General features: G+C 50.0%; 1 protein-coding gene across 1 annotated transcript; it reads left to right on the top strand.

Annotated features, from left to right (window-relative positions):
• The first annotated feature begins 9924 nt into the window (after window positions 1-9924).
• Window positions 9925-16010, top strand: LOC124666451 (syntaxin-22-like). Its single transcript, XM_047203788.1, has 7 exons — window positions 9925-10271; window positions 10826-10919; window positions 12196-12335; window positions 13264-13338; window positions 15083-15240; window positions 15360-15460; window positions 15576-16010. Exons 1-7 carry the CDS (start codon window positions 10081-10083, stop codon window positions 15639-15641), a joined length of 825 nt encoding a protein of 274 aa, XP_047059744.1. The 5' UTR covers window positions 9925-10080; the 3' UTR covers window positions 15642-16010.
• Window positions 16011-16562: the final 552 nt, after the last annotated feature.

The raw sequence follows: 16562 nt of genomic DNA, 5'->3' as shown, positions 1-16562 counted from the left end.
TTACCTTGATCAAGCGAGGACCACCATATATTCGGACACCCCGTCCGAATCATGGGTGGATCGGCTCTTTGAGCCGATTCACGGGATAACCCGAGAGCCGATCGAGGCTCGTATTTAACGTTTACGTGTGTGCCCCGCAGGAAACTAAGCGAGGCATCATCCACACCTTCCGACCAGGTATAGGTCGGGTGGCACGCCCTTGTGATAAACATCGGCGCGTGCGACCGGGAGGCTTTGCGGGCCGTCGCTCCGAGGGACCGGGGCCAGCCGCGGCCCTAGTTGTTCCCGGCTCTACGGTGTTGCCCGTCTCGCCCGCCGGGGGTTTCGACGTCAACACATTCTCGGCACGCCGGGTGGGACAGCCTTCGACATCCACAACATCGCCATCTACATCCGAGATGGCGGAAGACACTCCGGTCACGTACGAGGATCCGCTCGATGAGCTCAAGAAGAAACATGACGAGATCAAGGCAACCCTTGAAGCCGAACTCATCGGCTCCTTCCACCGAACCCGCTCCCATGGCGTCGGGTGGAAGGGTTTCACACCTGAAGGCGCACTCGATGGAGTGGACCTTTCCGCCCCGTCGGAATAACGCACCGGGTCGGCTGCGGCAGGAAATCAACTACATGGTGGCTCATTCGCTGCACCGCCACTGCGAGAGCCTCGGTGAATACCTTGGAGCGTGTCGCCTGCGCGTCGTCAAGGAAATCATGAGCCACCGGTATTCTCCATCGGGACCAGCTGCGGGGACTTTCAAGGGAGAGATGCCGCTCCGGCCCCGGCCGTTCGCATGGGCAGCACCGGAGCTGCCGAACTCATCGGCATACGTCGTCTACAAGGTTGGTGGTGATCCTAGTGACTACCAATTCCTACCCGAGGCACCCAAGGAGATCCCGCACGGATACGCGTGCGCATACGTACCGGACCGCAACGCCCGGGCACTCTCGAACCGAGGCGGCAATATCGAGGGCCTGCGGAACGGCGGGGAGGAACGTCAGGAGCCGATCCTGAGAAGCAATCATGGCTGGCTAAGTACGCCACCCCGACAAACCTCCAAAGCCCAGCTCCTGCAGTTGGCTTAGAACCGGAAAAGCAACATGGCTAGTTAAGTATGCCACCCCGGCGAATCTTCAGGGTTCGACACCTTCAGCCATCACAGCGAATCAGATTTGTGCAATTCTGAAAGATCAGTTCGGTATGATGCCGAAAAGGAAGGCGTTCGGCTACACCAAGCCGTACCCCAACAACTACGAACCGATCCCGCTGCCACCCAAATATCGGCTCCCGGACTTCACGAAGTTTAGCGGATCGGGTGGGTCCAGCTCCATCGAGCATGTGAGCCGATATTTGGCACAGCCGGGCACGATCTCGGCGTCGGACGAGTTGCGCGTGAGGTTCTTCGCACGGTCCCTCACAGGATCGGCTTTCGGGTGGTACACATCGCTACCACCGAACTCCATCCGGACTTGGAAGCGAGTTGGAAGAGCAGTTCCATGAGCGAGTATCACTCGAAGCTTCCGATGTTGGTATTGCCGATCTAGCGCAAGTACGACGAAGCGCGGGGAGACGAGTGGCGAGAATACGTCCGGCGCTTCGGGACCATTAGGAACCGATGCTTTTCGGCTCATATAAGTGAAAAAGAAGCGAGTCGAGTTGGCGGTGGTGGGTCTCTCATCATCAATCAAGGACGTGGCCTCCCAAGCGGACTACCCTTCGCTGGCGCACATGGTGCGAAGGCTGTCAGCATATGAACAGCGCCACCCGGATGTTTACCGGGATAAATTCAAGCGTGCGGTGACCCTGGTTGAGGCGGACGAGGATGAAGGTGCTTGCGGGAGATCGGGAGATAGCGGTGGCTGAATGGACTCGAGCGACGAGGCCCGTGACCCGCAAATGGGTGAAGCCACAAGGCCCTCCAAAAGGGTTCGACTTCGACGTGACCAAAACTGAGCAGATTTTTGATCTCTTACTCACGGAGAAGCATATAAAGGTACCCGAAGGCCACAAGTTCCCCACGGTGCAAGAGCTGAACGGAAGGCCATACTGCAAATGGCATAACACGTTCTCCCACACTACCAACGACTGCAGGGTGTGGCGGCAGCAGATCCAAATGGCGATAGAAAATGGACGGTTGATTTTCAACCAATACGCCATGAAGGTCGACACACACCCCTTCCCCGCCGTAAACATGGTGGAGTATACTTGCCATGGAGGGTGCCAGCCGGGTTTCCTGTGCAATATCAACATGGTAGATCTTGGACACCACGCTGGCAAGGATGGAGATGAGGGCAGCTGCTCTCATAGCAAAGATACGAGAGGAAGCCGCTCCACGCGATCGGCTCCGCCAAGACGGAAAGCGTTACGTCACGGAGGGAGAAGTGAAGAACATAAGATATCGGCGACCTCTCTCGATCACCTCCTCGGCAAGTATGTGAGTCGGCACGACCAACGCCGACGGTCCGGCGATGATGATGAAAGAGATCGTCCGGCTAGAGAAGCCGAAGACATCGTCGGCATAATCGCGATGAGGAGGAGCACGAGCGTTGTGCCAAGGAAAAGGCAAGGGAGCAAGACGACGAGGACAGAGACCGGGATTGTCCCTTCTTCGAGCAACTGCTGGGATTCAGGAATGAGCCGATTGCCAACAATCGGCAATTGCCCGAAATGCAACCGGAAGAAGAAGGAGGCAGCCAACGTGTCCGTGTTCGAGCGCTTAGGACCTCTCCCGCCACGAGCAAACGAGCTGAGTCCCCTCGGTTGAAAGATCTCGAAGATTCGGAAGACGAGGGAGAAGCGGAAGACGTGTATCACCGGCCAAGGTGGTGCCCCGATGGACTCGGTCGTTCCCGAAACGCAGTGGTTCAACGATTGCGCGGCCCGGAAGAAGCCGAGAGGTTATACTTGCATACATTGAGGAAGGCAAGGCCCGATTCGTGCTGCGAAGGTTCGGCGAACCCTGGATGAAGAGGGTCGCCCACGGAAAATGGAGTGGCGCCCCAAGCAAAGGAAAGCCGATGATGAAACATCGGTCGGCACAAACATGGTGCTCGTTCTTCCGACAAAGCTTAGCGCTCCACGATCACACGATGCACTCAAGGTGGGCGACAGACAAGCGCACCAACATGATAAAGTCAGAGATTGGGCTGGTTTTATCTACCGGCCTGAACGAGTAGCAAGAACACGTCAATGAGCAAACGTGGCGAGGCTGATCCTTGTGATCGGCCCCAAAAATTTATGAAGGGACATTACAAACCTTCATCGAACAAGCAACATGGAGGCCGATTCCAGCAATCGGCCAAAATTATCCTCACCATCCATTTTGTCTGGGTTCGACATGTTATCCAACAGAGCCGATACCATCAATTCTCTTGACAGAATCGGCTCGGGGGGGCACCCAGGTGGATAAAACACGAGGATATGCAGTAGAAATAGCTCATCCTTTGGCGATGGGTATTGGAGTATGGGGGCCGATGCACAAGTCGGCCGTAAAAAAAAATTCTGAAAATTCGAAAATTTTCGAGCACAGCCGATGCAGCAGACATCGACTTAAGGATATGTAACTGTTATGATCAGAGGGTCAATGGAGCACGAAGGGAGATTTTAATGGAAGAACTCCTCAATGGAGTAGTTTAAGGGCTCGGATCCTCTCTTCTAGAACAATGCCAAGAGCAGCCTGGACGTGCAGATCAGATCAATGATGGATTGCATTAGATCCACCAAAGGAAAGGAGACGATCTAGCCGGCAAGAACTGAAGAAGCTCGGGGAGCCGATCTAGCCGGCAAGAACTGAAGAAGCTCGGGGGGCAGCTCACCTTGAAGGCTCTCTGCTTTGAGAAGCCGATTTATGTTCAAATCGGCTGGCTCTGCATAAGAAGCTCCCTCAGACATGATCAAGCCCAGGTCCATACAGCTAATTTGCGTATCCTCGTCTCTCGTTTTGCCTTGGCCGAGACTCGGGGGGCAACATGCCCGGTAGGTGCCCTGTTTTTGAGAGCCGATTGGAGTTACCTCGGCCGTCATCGCATCATGATCTTCTCGGGGAAGAACTGGGAAGGAAAAGCCGTCGTCCGGTACGAGGTTTGGACCGTGGCTGGTGCTGCAAGAAAAGGAAGAGACTGGTTTCTCAAATTAGCCGATGAATAGTCATCGGCCGCGGGACCGCAAAACGCCACGGTCGAGAAAAACAATAATAGCCCGATTCGTTACTATCGGTCTTGGTGTGGCAAGCGGGAGGATGGAAATTGGATTAATGAAAGGAGAAATTGGAAGAACAATTCTCATTAATTCAAAGGAGCAACTTTACAAGAAGAGCCGATGGCTCTCAAAAGAGGGATCTAGTGCCTAGTGCACTGCTACTGCTAGTCCTACTCTACTAGTCGTCGCTGTCCTCATCGTCGCCGTCGTCGAGGTCGTCGGCGCTGCTCCCGGGAAGCTCCTCGCCGCTGCTGCCCCAGCCGTCGGTTGGAGCTTCCTCCTCCTCCTCCTCGTCATCATCATCATCCTCGCTATCCACCCAGCTGCGGAAGCGCTTCGTTGGAGGATACCCAATGGAGGAGGAGGAATCATCTTCCTCCTCCTCATCTTCTTCTTCCTCGTCGTCATCGTCGTCCTCGCTGTCCGCCCACATGCGGGAGCGCTTCTGCGGCGGAAGCCCGGCGGAGGGGAGGCCTTGGTCCCCTCCGCTTCTCCTCCCTTCTTCTCCTTGTCGAGAGGAGATGGGGTGCGCCCCGGAGCGGGGATCGTCCTCTTCCTTGTTCTTCGGCAACGGTTGGAGAGAGAGGCCTGAAGCGGAGGAGGAAGAAGAAGACATGGCTGCAGGGGAGAAGGGTTTTTTGGTTTGGTGGACAGAGCGGAGCAAGGGGATGGAGTGGTGAACCGTTTGGCACAGATAAATAAAGAGAGTGTAGTGGAGATTTAATGCCATGACGGTTCTCGAGGACGTGAGGCCGAAATTGACAATTCATACAGAGAAGCCCAGGAGACGAGGCGTAATGATGGAAGATTCTGCGGCAGTTACGCTCCGCCACGACATGACCCGACGAAAGAAGAGCATAATGATTTTGGAAATGTCATTTCCAAAACCAGGGGGGCATGTGTTATCACCAGATTTTGGCCAAATCAGGAGGTGGGCCGCGATCAGGATGGGCTTAGAAGATTACACGTGGAAGATCTCTGAAGCGGCCTTACACGGAGAAGTTGGGCTTGTTTGCCCGTGTATCTTTAATTATAGTAGATTGTATCTAGATTAAAAGTTAGAGTTTTACCCGTGCACGGTTTAGTGCACGCCCACATTAGAAAGTCCCCCGGACTATAAATATGTATCTAGGGTTTATGGAATAAACAACAACCAACGTTCAACCACAAACAAATCTCGGCGCATCGCCAACTCCTTCGTCTCGAGGGTTTCTACCGGTAAGCACCATGCTGCCTAGATCGCATCTTGCGATCTAGGCAGCGTAATGCCTATCACGTTGTTCATGCGTTGCTCGTACTGAAGCTTTTTTGATGGCGAGCAACGTAGTTATCTTAGACATGTTAGGGTTAGCATTGTTCTTCTTATTACATGCTATCGTAGTGCAACCCTTGCATGTCTAGCCGCCCTTACACCTATCTTAGGTGTAGGGGCGGCACCCCGCTTGATCATAATTTAGTAGATCTGATCCGTTACGATTGCTCCTTGTTCTACAAGGATTAGTTTAATATCTGCAATAGTTAGGCCTTACAAAGGGGAGAGGATCCAGCGGCACGTAGGGTGTCGTTCGTTGGCCCTAAGCGGGATGTTCCGGGGATCAACCTCGTGTTGGTTTTTAGGCCTTGTTTAGGATCGGCTTACGATCACCGTGCGTGGCCGCGAGGCCCAACCTGGAGTAGGACGATCCGATTATGCGGTGAAAACCCTAAATCGTCGTAGATCTCATTAGCTTTACCTTGATCAAGCGGGACCACCATATATTCGGACACCCCGTCCGAATCATGGGTGGATCGGCTCTTTGAGCCGATTCACGAGATAACTCGAGAGCCGATCGAGGCTCGTATTTAACGTTTACGTGTGTGCCCTGCAGGAAACTAAGCGAGGCATCATCCACACCTTCCCGACCGGGTATAGGTTAGGTGGCACGCCCTTGTGATAAACATCGGCGCGTGCGACCAGGAGGCTTTGCGGGCCGTCGCTCTGAGGGACTGGGGCCAGCCGCAGCCCTAGTTGTTCCCGGCTCTACGGTGTTGCCCGTCTCTGCCCGCCAGGGGGTTTCTGACGTCAACAAGAACGTAGAGTGTTCTTTCTTCGCAACGAATCTGGCTACGGGCTAGACTAAGCCAGTAGTGGAAGGTTTCTGTCTGTTCGCCATCGGTAGAACCAACAAGGGCACCGTCAATCCTCCCGCTGGATTTTCCAGTTTGGGTGACTGGATGTGCCCTCGAATGTTCTTTCTTGGCGACGAACATACGGAAATCAACACAACTCGGTTTCTATTTTTAAAATATTTATATTTGTGTCCACCATGGTGCAAACTATGCATTAGTTTGTGTAAACCATGTTCCAAACTATGTATTAGTTTGTGTAAAATAATCTTCCAATTTGTAATATTTGGAAGTATGTTGAAATGAAAAGGAGAAAAAAAATGCGTCGGGCCGCTGGAGCCAACCCCAGACGCAAACGAACACGCGGACGAAAACGGTCATTTCAGCGTCCGCTGCGCGACGCAAACGGACGTGCGCGGACACTAAAATGCGTCGCGCCGCTGGAGATGCCCTTAATCTAGATCCATGCCTACTTGGATGCAAGATTTTTCCAGCAGAAAAGAAGCAGACATTCTTGTATCCGGGAGTAGCTTTGTCTTTAAAAATAGCCCCACACAGCAGCAGAGGAGCTGGGCAAAGCGTCTCTCACTAGGATCTTCGAAAAGCTGCAGTGGAATTAAGGTGAGGAAAAGGGTCATCATGTCAGCAGACAGGTCGGCACGCCGACACATCGAGAACTCGAGAGTGGCCACAGCTCCCCATCACTCCATCCATGCGACGGAGACCAGCTAGCGACACCATCCGGGAAGGCTCGGTCCAAGATCGAAAGAAAAGCTGCCGGACGAGAAAAGGTCCGTGAAGAAGGGAAGGGAAGACGCCGAATCATCTCTCCGATTATTGTACTCGGCCGCCGTGCCGTTCACAGCCGAACTTCCGGCCGTCCTTCTCCACGGGCCACGGCAAGCTCCAGTTTCTTCGCCCCCACGTCGCCGCTGCCGTCTATCCCACCAATGGATTGCCGAGCGAACCAAGGCATTCCAATCCTTAGCCGAACATCAGATGCTAGCTTTATCCAGCTCTAGAAATAAAGTTGTTGTATCTTAACGGTATACTCTCTCCATTTTTTCGACGAATAAGGCGAAGCTGTCGATTGGATACTTTTTAACAGACCAAAATACAAAATCGAATTCTACATGTTTAGTTCAAGCGTGAAAAAACAGGATTTTGCGTTCTCGTTTTTCGACTTTTTCTCTAATTAAATATTTCTCCAAATATTTAAAAATTATTGGTATAAAATTATCATCTTTAGAAAGTGTTTTTTGATACTAATTATGTACAATAAAAACAACATTGTGTTGCTTAATTTTTTCTGGTTAAATTTCATCTTAAATGCGTGTGTGTCTTATTCATCAAAACGGAGTAGGGTTTTGGACAAAAAATTCCAAACAAGATCCCGTAAACTTGCAAAATTGTAAGAAATTTTAAAAAAAATCCATGAATTGATCCCTGCAAACCATGAATAGCCACAAATTTTATGGGACATTGTAAACCAGTTGGTGGAAGAGATTGTCCAGGATGGCTCACCGGAATCAGGTCAACTCCCGTTGCACCGTCCCAAATTCCGGCCATTTTTTACAGACATGCCTGGTTTTTGCTGTTTTCTGACAAATTTAGTAAAAAGATCTCGAATTTGGAGCTATGAAGCTCCATGTCGAGCTCGAGGTTGTTCTCGTGTTCTCTTCAGCCATGACCACCTCGTCTTCTCCTTGGTTGGCGGGAAGTTGTAGATGTGGGGGCGGGTGCGTGCTGCACAAGGCGGCTGCAACATTGTAAGCCACCTGGCGGCATGGGCTTCGCTCGCGTCTATAGTGTATATGAAAAAAGGAAGAGATGAAAGTTATTTAGGAGTTCCACATGATTTTGAGGGCTTTTTGGATATACTTCAGAATGATCAAGACTACATTCTTTTTTTTTTTAAGAAAAGAGACCAACAAAGGCTAGCCCTTGGTGGTATACTGCGTGGTTCACAAAACTAGAGCACGTCAATGCAAACGCACGGTAGAGGTGTGCTAAACAAAATAAATCAATATCTGCTTAGCACATATATGCTATAAAAAACACTTTTGTTTATTTTTTTCCACAAACGGGGGGGGGTACTTCATTGAAAGAACACGTGGTAGGTACAGATTGCAGGAAGGCCCCTAACATCACGCGCCCTAAAGAACCTAGTATTTAAAAATAAGGCTTGCATATTTACATAAAATACCCCATAACAAAAGATGAAAAGAAATCAAGTCCTCGGGCGCCTCCGCCACAGGTCGTCGTCATCCACATGGCGTCACCGCCGAAGAACAAGGGAAGGATGCTCGAATGCTCTCTTCTGGCGAGGAATGGCTGCCACTGGGCACCTCCAAGCCGCCAGGGACGAACCACTTGGCAGCGAAGAAACGCCGAGGTCCAGTAGCAGAAGCGATGAAAGGCCTCCTCGTCGAAGGTTAAACAAAGGCCACCATACCGGTCGAAGATCGCGGAGGCGTGGATGCCGTCCGCGTGGTTGAGCTCGAAGTCGCCGCACCACCGCAGCAAAGGTCGGCGCCATATGAAGAGGATCACAGCGCCACCGCCTCCTCTCCCCTCGCCACCACGGCAGGATGGAGAAGAAAACGAGATGGAGCCCCACCTCTCCAGATCACACCCGCCACCGAACCAGAACACAACTTTATTGAAAGAGACGGTGGTCTTCTCCTCCACTACCAGCTCCGACCAGAGAAGCATGGCAGCAAGAAAGAAGAACCCTAGACCCTAGATCTAGCTGCCAATATCTGGTCCGCCCCAAACTGCCATCATGAAGCCATTGTCCACATGGGTAAAGCAAAGAAAACCTAGACTACTATACATAGAGGGAGGCCGGCCTCCTCTCCCTCCTCCACTTCGGCCGGTGAGGCCGCCGGAGGAAGGAGAGAGAGGAGCCGGAGCAGATGAGGCTACTCTCAAAAGGAGAGAGCGGAATGAGAGGAAGAGAGGAAATGAGAACCCCTTTGTTAGTTCTAGATCGACCGAGATCTAAGTTTGATCTAGGTAAATTTTAGAACATCACTGAAAAATGCACATGAGCAAGCAACGTCCACACGAAAAGTATTGGTTATTACTGGAAGCATGAGTGCTTGAGTAGGCACCAACATAATAAAAGAGTAAGTGCACATGCTTGATTATATAAGCATTGCATTCTAGTTAAATGAAGCTTACACATGTGCTTCATAGCGTGTCAATGTTCTCTCTCCTTAAGCACTCGCTCGGTCGGTCATGAATAAAATTGAACCTACGAAAAAACAAAGAACTGCAACAGCAAAACACGGAGTGTTATTTAACTGTGCGTGTCACACAAATTGACTTGTGTGATGAAACGTAAACAATGGTTAACACACGCTAATTAATTCGCCGGACCTGTCAACTATCTCGTCAGTCCTCACCCGCTCCCCTAGCCGGCGTTTGCGACCGCGTGCGATTCATGCCGCGCCCCAACAAAACAAAACAAAACAAAACAAAACAAAAGCAGCTCCACTCGACGTGTCCTGACCCGGCCCCGGTCCCAGCACCAGCGCAGCACAATTACCACCCCAGGAGGGCCGAGCGAGTTCCTTCCGGAATCTCCACGAGACCAAAACCAAAACCAAAACCGTGACAGCCCAGACAACAGGGAAGAGAGGCACGCAGCCCCAGCCAGCGAATTCCCCTTTCGGCCGGCCGCGACCTTGACAAATTCTCCCCGGAATTCCGCAGAGCTCCCCGGGAGGCAGGCCGCCGATCGACCGATCGATCGATTCGCCAGGGGGGCGGGGATGAGCTTCCAGGACCTGGAGGCCGGCCGCGGGCCGCAGCGGAAGGCCGGCCGGCCGGCGGGGCCCGGCGCCGGCGCGTCGCAGGCCGTCGCCTCCGGCGTCTTCCAGATCAACACGGCCGTCGCCACCTTCCAGCGCCTCGTCAACACGCTCGGCACGCCAAAGGACACGCCAGACCTCCGCGACAAGATGTACGGCGCCCTCTCACCCTACCTACCCCCCTCCCCTGTCTTCGCTTTTCCTTCGATTAGGGGACGAATTCTGCGATCCGAACGATTTTGGATGTGCGCGCGGAGGAATTTGGGGGGAGAATTCTTCCGCGGCCCGAGTCTGATCCCGAACTAGGTTATGCCTGTTTCATGGACGCGTGCTGACAATCGATTTCTGTCAGTCGAGGGTTGCATACGGCTTAATTTCGCCCATAATTTCCTCTGGTAGACTCCGTTGTTATTATATATCGTGCCTCCGGTTCATGCTTGGCTGATAGCCTTTGCGCGTAGCTATAATCAAGCGAATCAGGCCATACGCCCTAGATGAATCGCTCTGTCGTCAGTGTCATCAATCGAAATGTTCTAGTGCCTTTCTGTTCTGACGAAACTGGTGTGATTTTAATCATCTATTATAACATGGCTATGCCATCTTTCAGTTTGTAATTTCATAACTTCGCTAAACTTGGCTCCAATTAACCTACTGGTTCGGATTAATTCGTTTGGTCGACTAACTATCAGTTTGCTGTTGCCTGCAGACACAAGACGCGGACAAACATAACACAGTTGGTGAGAGATACATCCGAGAAGCTTAAACAAGCTAGTGACGCGGATCATCGTGTCGAAGTTAGCGTATGTGCCTACCCCTTTCTTGTACCTGTATACCTCTGTTTGAGATATCTTTGTAACCTCAATTGTTTCTTCTTTTCTTAAAATATTAACTAAATTAAATGATTTTTCTCTTTGCTTCTTATCTTCCTTAAACAGGACTGATAACTGTCATTAATTTTTTTATTTGCATGTAGGTGTGAAAGTAATATTGAATTTTAGAGTTCAGTTATGGGCTTATGGTTATTAACCTGTCGAATTCGTCTACCCTGACTGGAATACATAGAGTCATGCTATTCTTATTGAACAAATATGAAATATTGGTCTTTTACTGATGCACGAGGAAATTAAAAATTAAATCAGCTCCTTTCCTTGATAACAAGCCTTTCCTTCATTATTAACATGCCCAGCCATGCTATTTTCTTGCGTGGTGGCATACCCTGCTTGACAAAATTTACGAGCAACCCTTGGAATCATGAATATAAGAAATATCGCACTCACATTTCTCTTATATGGTGTCTTTACTCATAGTTGCCAGAATTCTGGGTCGGTCGGGTCGAGGAATGGGATTGCGGGACTAGGATTGCTGTGGCTGAAATCAAGGGTCGAAGAGGGGTACTGTTTTAGGGACGTTATTTTGGATCACGGGAGGCGACCCCGAAGAAACAGCGTCGAATAGTCTGGGTTGATACTCCCTGTCACAAAACTATTTCAGAGGAAAAGAGAAAAAAAAACTGCCTTTTCATGGTACTCTACGTGCATCCCTGAAGTCCACTAAAGCCCAATAGCCCACTAGACCTGGCATTTTCATTCTCCTTCCCTAACTCAACTCAGAACCTGGATCCGTGAGCCCGCCGCCACTGCTTCTTCCTTCTCTTGTTCAACGCCCGCACCTCCATTGCTCCATGTTCTCAAGCAACTGCTCACCTCTGCCATCAAAGAAAGCTCCAGTGGGATGGTGAGGGATTTGGGGTTGGGGGTCTACTCATCTCCCCGCGTTCGCCTGTCTGGGCTCAATTGGCTGCGCCCCATCGATTCTTTTGGGGTCACGTTTCGGTCACCGAACCTTCTCGATCTAGACTTTGACCTGGACCCTTGATTTGGGTTGACAACCCTGGTTCCTGGGACGCGGTTTGACCCCTGTTTCTGGCTACTCTGGTCTTAATTGGATTTAGTTTTCCATCTTGGAATCTTTGTTCCTCTATGGCTTTGTTATTTGGTTGTATTTTTATGTTTTATATGTGCTTGTGGTTTACTCTTTACATAATGCGTTTCTGACCATTCATTAATTAAACTACAGGCTACCAAAAAGATTGCTGACGCAAAGCTAGCGAAGGATTTCCAGGCAGTTCTAAAAGAATTCCAGAAAGCTCAACGGTTAGCGGTAGAGAGAGAAGCTGCATATGCACCTTTTATTACTCAAGCGGGTTTACCACAGAGGTAATATTACTCAGGCGGGCTGCCTTTTTTGCTTTGAAATAAAAGGAGCTCTTTTTAGGAGTGCATACTGTATATTCTTTTCTAGGTAGTGCATTAACTTTGGTACTAGAATAGTCTAATCAAGCCACATCATGTTGTATAATTTTTTATATACTTCGCACGTTTCAAATTAAATGACGCAATTCTTTTTTTTTCCAAAATGAGCGAACATGCACACTAAAACGTGTCTAGATACATAAGCATCTGGAGCAAATCCGACCAAAGATGCGTTAGTTAATTTGGAACGGAGCCAGTATGTCTCTCTTAGTTAATAGCGCGGTCTAATTAATGAAATAATATATTGATCAGCCAAGTACAGGAATATGCAAGTGAACTCGACTTGATTCCCTTGCATGACTACATTTGTTCCCTTGTAACACTTGACATTTCGTTTTTCAATGATTTGGCTCTCTACAGTCCTTTGCATGCCTCCGTGGCATGTTCTGGAACACTGTATTGAAATTTATGCGAACAATAGAGGACTAATACAACCATTACATGAACCTAAACCTGGAAATGTATGTTATGGTCCATTTTTATAGGATTTTTCCATGCGTACTATTTCATCCGTTCCAAAATATAAGCCTTTAGCCCTTTAGCTTTCTAAAAAACCTTATATTATGGAACGGAGGTAATACTTCTAGACGGCATAGTAGATCTTATTTGCCCATGTTTTCCATTGACATGGTGGTCTATTGTAGTAGAAATTTCTCTGCACTGCTTTGTCATTGTCCTCACATGATAAACAACCGTCTAGAAGTATTGTATTCTCATTTTTTATTTTTGTGACTCTATACCTCTTAAGGAATTAATAATTATTTCTTTTAGCTAGTATAAACAAATTCCATTACTATAGTTTCCAAAGGTCTGATCTAATAAATCTCTGCAGCTATAACTCAACTGAAGTGAACAACGGTGCTGATAGGTTGGCTGAACAGCGCACACAGCTTCTAGAATCAAGAAGGTGAGTTAACAATATTGTTCATATCTGTTTCATTGAACATGTTACTGTGTATATGTTATGGTGCTGCTAGGGTTTGGGAGGGTGAGAGAGGGCTGCGAGGGTGCGAGAAGGCCGGCCGGGGGCCTTGCCCACGGCCGGTGGCAAGAGGGAAGGGATTTCCTTCTTAATTTTTGCTTGATTAGATTGATACATCTCCTCTCCTTATATAGAGAGGTTTACTTGACCCCTAAGTAAGCGACCCTTATCTCTAAACCCTAAGATTAATGGGCTATAGCCAGGCCCATGACGTACTCTAACACTACACCCCACCTGGACATGCAGCTCGTCCTCGAGCTGCAACCTAAACAAACCATGACTCGACGCAACACAAACCTAACACCTAAAAACGAGCCTTTTACATCTCGGCTTGTTTTATTACTCTCAACTCTGAAATGGACTGGGACGCTTTATTGTTGACCCCTGAACATAAAGTGGACACCATCCGCCCGTCGGACGTGCACCTGTACAGCCACCTGGATCCCATGGAAACCAGCGGGACAAAAGGAGCCCGCGCGGCGGCCAGCGACGGAACGCACTAGTGCTACGCGGTGTCGATGTAGAGCCCGGGTCCAAGGTCGCTCCCACACCGCCCAAAGGCAGGGACGGCGTCGGTGGCGGCAGCTGCTGCTGCTGTTGCAGCTGCCCACCGAACGGCAGGGACAGCGTCGGTGAGGACAGCAGCTGCAGCGGCGGCGTTGGTGGCGGCGGCAGCTGCTGCTGTTGCTGCTGCAGCGTCCCGGTGGGGAAGAAGGCGGCCGGCTGCTGGAGAAGAGGGACCCCCGGCGCCGAGGTAGGGCCTGGCCCGGAGATGGTGGACAGCGGCAGCGGGGACTGCAGCAGCCCGGCATCAGGTGGCGGCGAAGACAGCAGCCGCGTCGACTGCAGCGGCCCGGCGATCGCGGCGGAGGCCGCTGGTGCGTCGGCTGCCACGGCAGCAACGCCGGCCCGGGGCTGAGTGGCGGCGGCACCGGCTGCTGCAGCGGGGCCACGGCCGCGACGGGGCCCGCGAGGGCCTGGGACGGCCACGGCAACCAGGGCGGCGGCGCCGGCTGCTGCAGCGAGGCCACGGAATTAAGAAGGAAATTCCTTCCCTCTTGCCACCGGCCGTGGGCAAGGCCCCCGGCCGGCCCTCTCGCGCGCTGCAGCAGCCGGCGCCGCCGCCCTGGTTGCCGTGGCCGTCCCAGGCCCTCGCGGGCCCCGTCGCGGCCGTGGCCCCGCTGCAGCAGCCGGTGCCGCCGCCACTCAGCCCCGGGCCGGCGTTGCTGCCGTGGCAGCCGACGCACCAGGCGGCCTCCGCCGCGATCGCCGGGCCGCTGCAGTCGACGCGGCTGCTGTCTTCGCCGCCACCTGATGCCGGGCTGCTGCAGTCCCCGCTGCCGCTGTCCACCATCTCCGGGCCAGGCCCTACCCCATAACAGTATACCTCTGTGGGTTCTGTTTTCTTGTTTTCTTGGTGTAAATGTGAGAGAGGCATCTCTGTAACTTCATGGAGTTGCCTGGACATATATACCCTGTATTTGCCGTTCAAAAATTTGAGCCTTCTTATGTTTATACTTATTCGCATCTCTGTAACTTTATGGAGTTACCTGGAGACATGTACCATGTATATGCTGGTCAAGAATTTGAGCCTTCTTATGTTTATAGCTTATGCGTAATAATTTAATATCTGAAGTAAGGTAAATTTAACCTTTATGTTGTACTGTAGGCAAGAGTTAGTTTTCTTGGATAATGAAATTGTCTTCAATGAGGCTGTTATTGAAGAGAGGGACCAGGGAATAAAAGAGATTCAAGACCAAATTAGTGAAGTAAACGAGATCTTCAAAGATCTTGCTGTGCTAGTCCATGATCAAGGAGCAATGATTGGTGTGTGATTCCTTTTCATCTGATATATGAGACTGTACCCATTTCATCAATAAGTTAAAGTACGATACTGTTTATTTTCCCACTATTTTTCTGATTGTATTATTCCTCCTGTACTGCAGATGACATAGACTCTCACATTGACAATTCTGTTGCTGCGACTGCACAAGCAAAAGGCCAGCTTTCAAAAGCTGCTAAAACTCAGAAGTCGAACTCTTCTCTGGTACGTTTAGGAGCCCATTCCTGGTTTAACATCCTCAATGTCCATTCTCCACTCGTTTGCCAAAAGAATATCTTCAGTCTCCTTAATCTGTGATCCCCTGATTTCCTTTTTGCAGATATGCCTGTTAATGGTAATTTTCGGGGTGGTGCTGCTCATAGTGATAATAGTCCTTGCAGCCTAGCAATCTGGAAGACACCTGGTGCTCCAAAATCTGGTCAAGCCTAGCGCGGCGAATTCCTTCATAATTTAATTTTGCTGTGCAGTCAGGAATGTATCTAGGTCTCCTCCTGGAGGTTGTGATATGGTGGTGTGTGTGGTAATGGTCTGTGTTTGGGTTGCGTGGTTTACATAAGTAATCAAGTATACTCGCTCGATCGAGTCTAGCTCATTGTTTCTCCTGTTAATATCTGTGATGTAGTATCTCTGAGTGAGTGCTGTAAGAACGCGGAGGTTAGTTTATATCACATGGGTTTGAAGTTTCTCGAGTTGGTAAGAAGCGATTCTGAATTTCTTTATACCAAATGTGATACTGATTATCTTTAAGTTGTCATGACTTGCTACTCTGAGTTCTCTTAATCTTTTTCATGAGAAAGCCATCATGGTGTATGTTATTAATATTAAACAATAGTTGCATTATAAGTAACTAAGCTCAAGATAAAATGAGGGGCCGTTTTTGCCCAGTTACTTAAAAGTTTGAGTCAAGTACTAGACCTAGATAATTTGTGCGCCACAGCATTTTTCTGATCTTGACAGTGGTTGAACTCGTCTTCGTCGTCAAATTAGTATGCACAAATTGTTGTTACATATTTGTAAGACGTTCTGGTAAACTAATTTGGTTTGCCAATACATGTCTTAGAATATGAAACAGGGTATTAGAGCATCTCCAGCCGCGTCCCCCAAACCGCGCTGGATTGAGCGTTTGGGGGACGTGTTTTGTTCGTGCCGTCTTTAGGGGACGTCGCTCCCCAGCCGCGTTCCCCAAACGCCGCCCTCAAACATTTAAATTACTTTTTTTTAACACAGAACCATTTATCAAATATAGCATATGAATAAAAATGTTTGCGAGGATTGTTTTCAAATTAAATTACAACAAATAATAAAA

Source organism: Lolium rigidum, chromosome 6, assembly GCF_022539505.1.
Source record: "Lolium rigidum isolate FL_2022 chromosome 6, APGP_CSIRO_Lrig_0.1, whole genome shotgun sequence".
NCBI classification, from domain to species: Eukaryota; Viridiplantae; Streptophyta; class Magnoliopsida; order Poales; family Poaceae; genus Lolium; species Lolium rigidum.
The sequence above is the reverse complement of the archived record's forward strand: the minus strand, read 5'-3'. Positions and strand labels throughout refer to the sequence as shown.